General features: G+C 43.1%; 1 protein-coding gene across 1 annotated transcript; it reads left to right on the top strand.

Annotated features, from left to right (window-relative positions):
• Window positions 1-3,889: 3,889 nt before the first annotated feature.
• nherf2 (NHERF family PDZ scaffold protein 2) lies at window positions 3,890-12,666 on the top strand (the record flags this gene model as incomplete). The annotated part of the gene is made up of 6 exons (XM_080520837.1): window positions 3,890-4,096; window positions 4,368-4,682; window positions 9,088-9,279; window positions 9,758-9,911; window positions 11,198-11,421; window positions 11,957-12,666. The coding sequence occupies 6 exons, from the start codon at window positions 3,890-3,892 to the stop codon at window positions 12,122-12,124; spliced, it is 1,260 nt and encodes a 419-aa protein (XP_080376963.1). The 3' UTR covers window positions 12,125-12,666.
• Between the last annotated feature and the right edge of the window lie 636 nt (window positions 12,667-13,302).

The following is a 13,302-nucleotide window of genomic DNA, read 5'->3' as shown; positions in this document are numbered from 1 at the left end:
TTAGATGTTTTATTCCAAGCGCCCACACATCCAATGATAGAGTGATTACTGCTCATAAAATCCATCTGTTATTGTACTGCTTCACACTGAACAGGACAAACACTCATGTTTACTCCTACAGGCAGTTTCAGAGTAATTGATTAACCTCAACCGGATGTTTTTGGACAGAAAGCAGCGTAAAATAATATTTTAATATTGATGACAACTGTAAACAGTGTTTGTGGTGTGTCTGAACACGACCTGTGACAGAAACACATTGAAACACACCATTATGGCTCAGTTGGTAGAGCAGTTGTCTCCCAAACAGAAGGTTGCAGGTTCAATCTCATCTCTGCCTGCCCACATGCCAAAGTGTCCTTGGGCAAGACACTGCCTGTGTGAATGCAGTGTGAGAGTGAATGGTTGGTGGTGGTCGGAGGGGCCGATGGTGCAAAATGGCAGCCTTGCTTCTGTCAGTCTGCCTCAGGGCAGCTGTGGCTACAGATGTAGTTTACCACCATCCAGTATGAAATAAATGAATAATGCAATGTAAAGCATCTTTGAGTGCACAGAAAAGCGCTATAGAAAACCAATGCGTTGTTATTATATCCATCAGTCCAAAACCATGTTAATGATCAGAAATAATATTAATGAACCAAAAAAAACTGCATTTCAGAAAAAGTAAGGTTGCGTTAATGAAGTGTCAGAAGTACAATTTAGATATATTCCATTACATTTTTAGATGTTTTTTATGGAGTTTTCAACTTTAGCTATTTCATATATATGTGTATGTGTGTGTGTATATTTATATGTGTGTGTGTGTGTGTGTGTGTGTGTGTGTGTGTGTGTGTGTGTGTGTGTGTGTGTGTAGAGAGAGAGAGAGGGAGAGATATTTTTAACCTGCTGAGCTCCTTGTATGTTTATAGCTGCTGTTTCTCAATGTGTTTTGGGTGTTTTCATTTTTTTTCCTTTCCTTTATTTTTTATTTTCTCCCTTTTCCTTATTATTCTATTTCTCCTTTTTCTTGTTATTATTTTTTTTTGTTATTCCCTTGTCTTTTTTTTTTCCCCTTTATTTATCCTGGAGATGAGACCTTTTTTTAAAAAGAAAATCAGTGGGGAATGCAAATACAATGAAAAATTAAAACAAACGTGTATGTACAGGTTGCAGAGACCTGCTTTACTCAATCAATCTTATTGACAGTTTATCTGGACCGGATAAATGACCAAATATCGCTCATTGAAAAGTTCTATTTAAAACTGATCCTATCAAGAAGTGCTGGTTCATTTTGTCTACATGTACAATATCATTCAAAGCTTAAAGGACATTCCTAAAAAAACAATCGTCACCTCCTCCAATGAGCACTGAAACTGGTTTTGCTTGCTGCAGCTCTTCCCACCTCTTTACACTAGTAGTTAAATCTCAATAGGAATGAATGGCGAGCCGATTTGCAGCCCCGTTTCTGAGCTCCATCTGCCGCAAAGTTTATGCAACCATAATCTTATTAAAAGTAATCAATTTTACAATTCCAGGTTTGCAAGGCCTGCTGTTGTGAATGCATCCTTTTGTCGTGTTCTTGCACAGCCAGCAGATTGCTTCCCACGCTTTCATATTCATGCAGAGCTGGTTTTGTGCGTGTTGCGGCAGGACACGCTCACGTGCCACGGCCCTTTCCCGCCAGGCTCTTCTGCAGGTCGGTTGACTGCCATTGTTTATCAGGACCAGATTCACCCTGGGTTGTATCTGTTAGGAATGCAGCATGCTTCCCCATCGTTTTCAATTTTGGCATTTATATTGGCCAGTTCATGCTTTTTTGTAAAGATTTTCTTCACCTCCAAAGCAACGAATCACATTGACATCAATGTGGGAAAAAAAAAGTTTTATCTTAGGAAACCTGCGAAATCTACGTTCAATTTGATTCCCTCTTTAGTACAATTTGGACATGTAATCCACTACACTAGATTGATTGATTGATCATTTTAAGATTCATTTCAAATAACTCAGGAAATTCCTGTTCTATATCTTTGTTTACAAATGGGTATTTTTACTCTGTAGTTTGTCAGAGAATAAAAATGAAAACAGTGTTATTTTATACCGGTGAATAGAATCCAACAATACAAAACCTTCAAAGATTAAAAAAAATAAATAAAAAAAGACAAACTGACCAGTTTTGGGGTAGAGTACTCATTTATAATAATCATTTTATTGTCTAAAACAGGGGTGTCAAACATGTGGCCCGGGGGCCAGAAGCAGCCCGCCAGAGGATCTAATTTTGTTTCTTTTTTTAAGTATAAAAATGAAAACTGACAGAGGCTGATCTAAAAAACACTAGATTGGCAAAAATGACATTGGTCAGAATTTGACCCCCAACATTAATGTATCTGTGGAGGTCACATGACGCAACACCTTTCACAATAAAACAATGAGTCCAACTTATGTGAAGTGATACTTTAGACACGTAAACTCAAAAAAAATGTCCAGATGATGACAAATTGTTTTAATCCTGAATATAAATAGGATATCCAGATACAGGTGACGGAGGGTTGTTTTTTTTGGCAAATATAATAATATCTGATTAACTTTAATATGTAAATTTCAGAATAGACTGGCAAATTGTTGGAGTTACAAAAGGATCAAAAGAAGGAAAGACTTTGCATTTGTCCGTATCTGCAGTTTAACATGTGATGTTTGACTTGTTCGGCCTCCAGAGGTCAGATCAGGGTGGATGTGGCCCCTCAACTGAAATCAGTTGGACACCCCTGGTCTAAAACAATACAGAGTGAGTTTTGTAGATTTGTGGCCAGTTTGAAAACTCTGATGGTCGAAGAGGCACCATGAACGATGTGACAATACAAAGATGCTCTGACAACATTTTTCAGTAGAACGAGTCGATTTAACTGCAGAAATTTCCCACATCGGGGCCAATAAAGTTGATGCGTGTTTGTTAAATGCTCAGAATGGAATCTCTATTTGTCGACACACATTTAGATCATTATCATCCAAAACCCTCAACCTCTTGAATGAGTTGAAATAAATGTGACCTGCTCCGCTCTCACAAAACCCCCCAAAAACAAGAAAAGGTCAGATTTCAGGAGACAACAAACCCTCCTTTTATGCAACTGACCTTTTAATTGACGCACAGTGAAGACAGAGCTGGAGGAAGACTTTCTTTCTCAGGTCACAGTCAGTCAGTCAGTCGGTCGGTCGGTTTCAGCCGCACCGCCCGCGGCGCGTTGTGCAACAAACTCTGTCTGTGGACTCAATGAATCCATTATAGTTCCTTACTTGGGGGGGAAACTTAATTGACGCACTCGTTGAATCGTACGGTCGTGACTTTTGGTTCTGCAGCGCGCGGCTGCGTCGCGTCGCGTCGCGAGGCGCGCGCTCCGGGGGCCGGTGGCACCTGTTTGCTGTTGTTGACGCCTCTTCTCTTCTTCACTCCCAGCGGGTCGGGGAAGAGGACGCACACGCCCAGCGGACGAGGAGAATTAAGTGTTACGTGCGAAGGACAGCGTTCTAATCTCTGATCTATCGGATTACACCTCTGATGGACGAGTCTTAGTCCTGGTCCGTGGGGATTTTTCCTTTTTTTTTGTGCCACTCTTTTACGCACACAGCGCCGCGCTTTTACGCATTCATTTTTTATTTATTTTTTACGCTTCAGGAGTTTGCACAATGGATTAATTACTTACCGGTTTTAGCCCAGCTGTATCTTCTGTGCACCTGAAACGATTGTGGATTAGTAAAGGACTCGCAGGATGCTTCATGATGAGGATCTTTTGGTCACTGGAGCGCGCAGCCGTACGTTGGATTAGGAGCCTGGGACTTTCCACAGCACTCGGGCCAAGCGCCTGTTTATTCTCCTGAGACACTTGGACTTGTTTTTTTTTGCTCCCACTGACGCGCTGGGATGGAAAGCGAGCCGAGGCCCAGGCTCTGTTACCTGACCAAAGGAGAGCGCGGCTATGGGTTTCACCTGCACGGCGAACGCAACAAAGGCGGACAGTTCATCCGCAAAGTGGACCCCGGTTCGCCGGCTGACATGGGCGGGCTGCGCGCCGGAGACCGGGTGGTGGAGGTGAACGGGGAGAACGTGGAGGACGATACTCACCACCAGGTAAGTAACTTTCTGAAATCCCACAGTGCCTGCCAGATAGAGACACACAAACTCTCAGAGGAGCAAACAAAGCATACCTGTTCGGCCACTTTCCCTTGCCCGAGGAGGGGGGGGGGGGGGGCGCATTAAATGGGTCAGTGTGTGCCTTGTGTAATGGGAATGACTGGGTGTCTTTGTCACAACATAAAGATATCTTATATTTAGGCCAGTTCACAGTAAACAGTGCACAGTATCTTACAGAGAACTGACTGGTCTCCGTCTTCTCTGTGAGGTGGTGAACCGGATCCGTGAAGTGCCTCACCGCACCAGGCTGCTGGTGGTGGACAGAGAAACGGACGACTGCCTCCGGAGCCGTGGCGTGGCCTGCACAGAGGACCTGGCCGTGGAGATGGGGACCCTCTCCCCTCGCCCCTCTCCCATGCAAACCCCCTCGGTCTCTCCCATACCGAGAGACAGTTCGCCACTTCACAAACCCAACCACACACTTGCACTTCATCGTCCTGCGGCCGAGTCTCCCACTGGCATGACGACTCAGGACAAGCTCAAGAGATCCTCAGTGACATCAAGCACAGCCACAGACCCAGAGGTAAGAGTGGACCTCCGGATATGAGACTCTTATTTCTGGTTTCATGAGCATAAGAAGACCCCTGTCAACCACGCGTCTGTATTATTAGAACAGTCCAGTAGAGAAGGGACACGAGAGGCCAAATCCAGAGGTCTTCTTGGTTACTTGGTCCCTCCACAGTGAACCAGTGTGCTACTGTGTGAAGAGTGTGTGACACAGTGCACACACTCTTCACCTTGATGTCTGTGGAGCACTAATCTGGATTTGGCCTCCCTTCTGTCTGGACCTATAAAGAGACTGAAGTGTCTTCACAAGAGGGACCGGACAACTGGAAAGAGAAAAAAAAAAGACACAAATCTGTTTTTTAGTGTGATGCAGTGACACTCAAAAGTGGATAAAAGCCAAGAGACCAACTGTTCACAAGTTGCAAAGTGCAAAAAGAAAAGTCTCAGGTGTTTCTACTGTTGGTTAAAGATGTCTGTGTTTTCATCACCTGGTCGACTTGAATATTGTTCATAGGGTGAGCGGGTTTTACAAAAATGCACTTCCTAAAGTTGTAAAGTTAGTGAACTGACGCTTTGGAATAAAAACGAAATAGAAAATACCAGTGTGATGTCTCATCTAATCTCCCTGACAAAGCATCAGGAAGTTTTCTGTTTCCTGTCAGTCAAACATCTGCTGCTTTAGTGTGACTGTGGTGCCAGTTTACGAAGCAGAAGTGTCTCTGACAAGTACACACACACACTTACAGGACATTTTCGCAGTATTATTTAATGATCGTAGGAACGCTGACGGCGGAGACTCAAACCCAGTCAACAACTCATTCATCCAGCTGAAAGGTTGTTCCTATATAACCAGAGATAAATCACTACGGCAGTGGCAGCTTCTTGAATAACAGGCAAGAAGTTGAGGCATTTAGGTCCGATTTGTACAGACAGTGTGATGGTGCAGGTTTAAAGTACTCCTTCATGTCTTTAGAGGAGACTTTGAATCTGGTTCTACCTGTTACTGCGTTTGAACACGAAGCTTTATTCATTCCTACAGAGCTGGATTTTCAATCCGACAAGTTATACAGAGTCTTTTAGACAAACTTCATCACACCTAAAGTCGACATACTTTAACTCATATAGTTGTTATTCCTGCTGCCTTTGTAGGTTCTGCTTCATAGCATATACAAATTACCATTCTCAATTGTTAGTGCAGATTTTATCTCCCTTATCTCACCTAATCAGTTTGAATAAACGGTTAAAAAGCAGCCTTTGTGTGTCTGCTGGGAAGAAACAAAGTACTGTGCAGATTTCAGTATAGCGGTGTTGCCTAATTGGGCTCAACAACAACAACAACACAAAGTCACATTTTCCTGCTGTGAGACCTTAATACCTCTTACAGCCAAATAAAGACATCACAAAAGCTTTGCAGGGGGAAAAAACAGTGAAATCTTTTCTGACAAAGTATCTGGAAACTCATTCAAATTTAGAATTCCTGCGCCTCTTCACACAGTTGACTTTCTAAAGATGCCCACCGAGCATCACTGTGACGTCTTGGCATCAGCATGGCTGCTGTAATGGTGACAGGGAGCTGGCTGTCAGAGATTGAACTCATTGTTTGGGGTTTAAACAAGGTGGACTGGCGGCTCACGTCAAGCTGCCATCTGTTTAGCCAAAGACAGTGGTAAATAGAGGCGGCCCGGCCCGTTGCATGGCCGTCACAGCTCCTTCCCAATAAGAGCAGAAAACACAATTAGAAAAGCCCATGTAAGACCGAACTACATCACCACCAACAGGAGCCCAAAATACTCTCTAACTTTGATTGATGTTGCGCCTGTCCGCCTTCTCTGAAGAAAATCACAAAAAAAAAAAAAAAAAGATCTTTCAAGGCGTTAAAAGCAAAAAAAATAAATAAATTTACAAAAACTCTACAATCCAAGCAAACCTCAAGCAGACTAAAATGTAAATGTTGGTTCCAGTGAAAAACATAAAACAATTAAACACCCATCTACTGTTGGTACCAACCAACCATTCATCTTCTCACAGTATCTGCTGTTATAACTTCACCTTGAACGTTGTTATTCCTCAGGTATAGCACTTTACTCGTCTTGAGTTGCATAACAAAACCATGCCTCCTTTATGACAACATTATATTTATGTTGCACAATAATTTTATTACCAGAATGTGGTATTGATATATAAAATAACATATTTTTGTATTTATTCTTTTGCTGTCCTCACCTGTCTACATGTGAGGTTAGTTTTGACCAAATACTTCAACATCCCTGGCATATTAACGTAACTGACAAATCAGGCACATATGAATGCTGTTTTGCTTGTGTGATTTTCATTTTCATGCATTTTTCTTTTTTTTTGGAGTCACGCACACACACACTTGCATGCAATTCCATCACCTCTGTTGTTGTCAGTTGTCTTGCCATTGACATTAAAACCTTGCACATATAAATACAGACACATCTCATTGTTGCATAAGGTTATTATGGCAGCAGATGTCATTATATAAATCACCTTGTTCAACCTGGTTTTGGTTCAGTTTGCAACAGCCTGTGACACATTTTTCCTTTTATAACTTTCCTGAAAAACTTCTTCAACCTCAACACGGGTGGGGTTGAAAAATATTATCAAGATCATTATCATTTTACGTGCGTGACATTTTTATGTCAATATTTCCAAATGCAATTAAATGTTATTTATATCTAATGAAAATCTGTTGGAAAGCATAGACCTGCTCCAAATGACATTGGATTTCACAATCTGTAGTGGGGGACAAAGGCTAAAGTTCTCACTGGATGTCTTCAAAACAGATGTCTTCAGTCCCCATGGTAGTAGCGTCCTGCAAAAAAAGCAAGTCTTTATCAGAAAAGTCACATGTTTTGTAATTGTTACCAATTTATGACGGTTAGCCTTGAAGAAACAAGAAAAAAAACACACTGGAAGCAATCAAACATGGCAACGTGCCCAATAAGGAGTAACAATTACATTAATTAGCTAATTATTTGTCAAGGGGCATAACAACATGACAGATACATTTATTTCATAAGAAACTACAGAAACGTGAAGAAAAAAGAAGTAATCTATGCATTTTTTCACATCAACGGCCAAAAAGAACCTGTTTCTTCAGACACTTTGTTGGAGCTGAAATGATAAATGTACCTGAAGTTTAACGCTGGACTGTGACCAAATCAAGGAGTGTGTCTTTTCCAGGGGATTGCGTTGCAGTGAAGCGATGAGTCGCTCCGTCCACCCATCCACCGAGCTTCAGCACCACCATTCAGTTCACGCTAGCAAAGGTGTGGAGCTGGTCCAAACTGACGATGGACTAAATGTAGGGTGCACTTTGGACTGTCGCCATTACAAACACAGAAAGACATACACATGACAAAACAAAACAACAACAAAAAACTGCACAAGTGGCCAATTTGGAGTCACTCATAAGACCAGTAAATAAACAGTTCGCATGCCTTTGGATTGTGGAAGAAAAAAAAAAAAAAAAACAGCTTGCAACCTGCACACAGTAAGTCCCAGAGAGAGAAAGGAAGCCGTGTTCAGTGGAGGGCGAGAGGGACAACCTCAGCACTGCAAATCCACACCATTAACCAATTCTTCAAATACAGAAAGGAAAGTAACTTGACAGGACGAGAAACAATTAACGAGTAAATCTGTGAGTCTTTAAGCAGTAACGGAACTGTTTGTGCATTAAGATTTAAAAAAAAACACAAAGTGTCCCAATAGATCAGCTCAGATATTGGAGGTCGGCGTGCGTGCGCCAACTAATTGGAACCAAGCGGACATGTGTAGCAACCAGGCCAGTGGCATGAGCAGAGCTCTTTAAAACCTGTCACTGTGTGTTAGCGTGCAGACCTGTCACTCCGGGAATCTGTTGATGACAGCCTGCACTCTGAAGGACGGACATCAACTCTGCTTCCCTGAAGTCCTTATGAATACAAAGACACAGTGCCTGGGCACGTACAGTACGGTGCAGCGGTTCGCCGTCTTGCCGCACGCTGACAATATGCCCACGTCTGAGGACTCGTGCAACGTGTGAACTCTCGCCACAGACTTTGTCTGTCCACTATATCCACTTAGGGCCGACCCGAGGCCGGAGGCTCATCCCGGCAGCCCCTTTCTCCTGACGACCTTAGAGTAAAGTCCCTCCGCCGGTGTTATATAAGAGCAACAAAACGCACGAGACAAGTGTGAACGGGACTGAAAACCAAGCTGACGTGGGGGACAAATCATGTAAAAAGTGTGAAAAGCAAACACCTTACGATACGTACTTTCTCTGAAACGGTTCAGTTTTACCACAGTGCTACCAAACCCTCATGGACGTTATGCATTGGTCTTGCATGTTAAAGTATTTCTCTATGTTTTACCACATGGTTAAACTCCAAAAATAAATGTCTTTCTGTCATTCCTAGTTGCAGTTTGGCTCGTCGCCTGAGCCCGTCGTGGAGCTCCTGCCTCGCCTGTGTCACCTGGTGAAGGGAGATCGTGGTTTCGGCTTCAACCTGCACAGCGACAAGCTAAAGGGCGGCCAGTTTGTTCGAGCCATGGACGCCGACTCGGCTGCCGAGAGCGCGGGCATGAGAGTCGGCGACAGACTGGTGGAGGTATACGACTGAATGCAATGCAGTAAATCCAATGGGAGGTTTGGGGTAAGATGGGCGGATGATGAAAGAATATTACAGCGGCTCTCTCGATATTAATCAGGTCTGTGCGGTGACTTAAGGTGTGATTGGATTAGAGCAGATTAGCCGGGGTGGCTTGGAGGTGACGGGACGGGAGGGGCGCTGAAAGACCGGGGACAGAATCAAAGATAACTCGGGCCGGGGCAGAGCGAGAAGTGGGTCGTCTCCCCTCTGGTTTCACGTTGGCATGAAATGTGACGGAACACACGCTGCGGGCGATTGAAGTGGACTTTCCATTTCTGTCCGCCTGCAGTTAGAGGAGCCGTGTGGGTTCAGTTAGCGGGTTTCACGGAAGGGAACGCATGCAAATCAATCTCCCTCTCAAACGCCGGCTCTTTATCAGCGACACCGCGGCTCCACCTCGTCTCCGCCCTGACGGAGACTTCTCTTGTTGCCGCAGGTGAACGGTGTGGCCACAGAGGGCCTCAGGCACCCGGAGGTGGTGGCCCTCATCAGGACAGGGGGCGAGGAGGTGCGCCTCCTAGTGGTCGACCAGGAGACAGACGAGCTCTTCCACAGGCTGGGAATCACACCGACCACCAGCCACATCAGAGGTCAGACACCACATACTGTATGCTGTCATTTGTATCTGGCTACGATTTAGTTCTCGTCACTGGAAATAAACTTCGACTGGCTGTTTTGATATTTGGATTTAATGACTGAGCTGCTGAATTTAGCGCGGGGATTTAGAACTCATTGCAGATCAGAGGCAACATACAGTCTAATTTAATGTTGAGTGGGCTGAATAGAAGAGTATAAAAGAGTACGTGTTATTTTTGTGGGTGAGTTGGGACCAGATGTCAATATGGGAAAAGCACAAAATCAAGCTGATCCATTGAAAAGGAAGAGCGTGTGTGAGAGAGAATGTGAGAGGTTTTAAGGTATTTCATACTCTTAATCACTTGAGATTAAGATTCTTAATTGTTTGCTTTCATGTATTAATTTTATTTCTTTGCAAAGCATTAATATATTCCTTTTATTTATTTGTGCAGCACTGTGAATTGCCTTGTGTCTGAACGGTGCGCTATAAATAAAAGTGCCTTATTGCAATTTATATTTTGCAAAACCTGAAAAGGTTTACATTTACAAAGAGACAATTAAACCATTTTCAGGCGGGAAACGAAACGTTTTATAAGGTAGAATTCAATATATGATCAGTGTATTCTGCATAAATCCTCTGAAAAAGTCATTCACTTCAGGCAACTGTTGGTGTAAATCTCTTGCTTGTCAAGACACTTGGTCTTTTTGCAGCCTTCGGCAGGCAAGTTATTAAACTAGAACAAGCGGTATTTATTTTATAAAAGAGAAATAAAAGTTTCATGATTACTTCTACAGCTTGGGCGATCATCCAGAGACAAAGGATGGGTCCTTTTGCAGACGGATTGCTTTATAACAAAAGTGTCCGTTAAAAGAAACTGTTGAAAATTGAATAATGACAATAAAAAAAACAAGCTGAACAAACAACTAAGATATACCACCAACATGCAGACAATAGAGTCAGTTCAGGTTAATTGAGAACTTCAAACCCAGCACTGTGGATGGAGGATCATGTTGATGCTGTATAAAGTCACATATTTCATCTTGGTGTCAAAAGAGAGGAATTAGTTGAGGATTAATGGCGTGTCTTTTGTGGTAAATAAGATCTAAGTATAATAGTGATTGCAAAGCTGCAGCTTTACAACAAAAGTAATTAACCCACAGAAACGTCGACTGTCTTTAAATCGATTCGATTCTATTATCAATTTCACGAGCGTCACCACCAAAGGTTGTAGTGCTTTCAGTGAAGTGTGAATATTCACCCATTCATCCATTCACACCCCCTCCGTTTCTCTCCCCACAGAGATCTACGTGGAGGACGCCGCGGCAGAAATCTCCCAGCTGACCCCCTCCCCGACCCCCGACCTCCCCCCCACGGATCCGCCCGTCATAAACATCAGTCTGACGAACTCGCCCATCCCGAACCCCCCGTCGCCCAAACCTCGGACCCACGGCAGCTCGGCGTCGCAGTCCTCCAGGAGCTCCACCACGCAGTCGGAGATCAGCAGCTCAGACATGAGCATCCAGGTGGGAGGAGAGACGCCGGGCATGGTCTGGAGCTCGTGTTCAGCGATAGATTTGACATAGAAATGTCAATTTTTGAGATTTTACAGAAATGATAGAAACATGAAATAATAATAGGTCAACAGATTTAATAAAAATAAAAACATTGATTGAACTATAAGTAAAGCCATTCAAATGTACTTAGAAGTTTGAAAGTCGCTCATGTTCCTGCCATACAAGTGCTTCCCAAAGCACAGGAGGCTGCAGACGTTCAAGTTCAGTGGAGAACAGAAGGTAGATAGTTGGTGCTCTCACAGACAAGGGCAGAAACCACATGGTTCTACACGCCCCACAAATATCACCCCCACGACGCCTGCTTTACCGACGGCGTGGTTGAGAAACGTTTGTTTATTGTCTCTTCTGCGCGAACTCTGACAGTCACACCATTTTCTTCTTTTATCTGTTGTGCAGTACACAATTCAGGCGATGTCATTTCTGTATTTCTTCACAGAGACAAAGTGTTTGCGCTTCCAGATCTCTGACGGTTTGTTTGTTTCAGGTCCCAGATGAGGATGAGAGGCGTGCCTCAGACCCTTTCCTGGACAGCGGCCTCCGTCTGAGTCCCACTGCAGCCGAGGCCAAGCTCAAGGTCCTGGCAGGTCGCACCAAGAAGAGAGCGCCCCCTATGGACTGGAGCAAGAAACAACAGATCTTCAGCAACTTCTGATTCGGGGGGGATGAGGAAAGCGGTTCAAGTCGGACTGAAACGACGAGCAAGACATTTACTGTTAGAGCCACTCATCCCCTTGTCAAGGTTTGGAGAGAGTTTAAGAAGGACGTGATGAGGAGGAAAGAGGTTGGAATTATATGTAATATGCTTAAACTCCTTTCAGTGTGAAAATGCATCGTAATATATCAGATAGTATTCTCTAGACTGCTACTTCTCAGTATCTTTAAGAACATGTTCTCTGGATGTGTCACGCTGCTTTAAACAAAGACATTAATGACGGGCGGCTCTTTTACCGAGAGACTCAAGAACGCAAACGATGCCCGGGGTAGACAAAGTGTTTCTTTCCATTGAGTCAATGTCATTTCAGAGCTACGAGTGGCAACAACAAGCTACTCTACACTCCTTTTTCACCAGTAATATCTGTCAATGTCTCCTCTGGGATATACATATCATTTCCTGCTGGAGCCTCTTTAGTTTCCGTTTCCCTTTGCAAATAAAAAACCCATTTATTTTCAATTTGAAGAACCACAGTGCAGTCCTTGAACAGACATATGTATTTACTTCATTCCCTGGTTCGTGACCGTGTACATTTTAGTTACATGGGGGCAAAAGGGGAAGAATAAATTATGAAATTAATGATGTTTGATCACCTCAGTGCTTCTTTTAAATGCTCCAGAGTGATTTCTGCAAGGAGAAAGATATTTAAATCACATATTATTCACAAGAACAGAACATTCTCTCATTACCTCTAATAGACTTCAGATTAATTTTTTCCTCCAGTGTACTTGATTGTAACCTCTCACAATGTGAAATAAAGATTCAAAAGATGAGTAAAATGCCATAATTGTGTCCGTTTTGAATACATTTTGAAATGTCAGTCTTAAGTGTGTGTATGTCAGAGCAGAAAACCAAATCACACAGGTTTACATGCGTGTCTAGTTGGTTTTATTCATACTTAGTTACACAATTCAGCCTGCTGAGTTACTTTTAAAAAGCTCAAAATTTGAATTATTATCCAAGCTATATAGCTTTACTCCTTTAAACGCTGAACTCAATTTGCTTAATAAGGCACATTTTCACAGCTTCACGTTGTCAGACTCATTCAACCGTTGACGTAATCATGCAGATTGCAGTGATTATGGAAAAGCGCCTGAACACCACAGGTGGAAACACTT

The sequence above is a fragment of the Blennius ocellaris genome (genome assembly GCF_963422515.1).
Source record: "Blennius ocellaris genome assembly, chromosome: 3".
Taxonomy (NCBI): domain Eukaryota; kingdom Metazoa; phylum Chordata; class Actinopteri; order Blenniiformes; family Blenniidae; genus Blennius; species Blennius ocellaris.
Note: the sequence above shows the minus strand (reverse complement) of the source record. Positions and strands in the feature narration are given on the sequence as shown.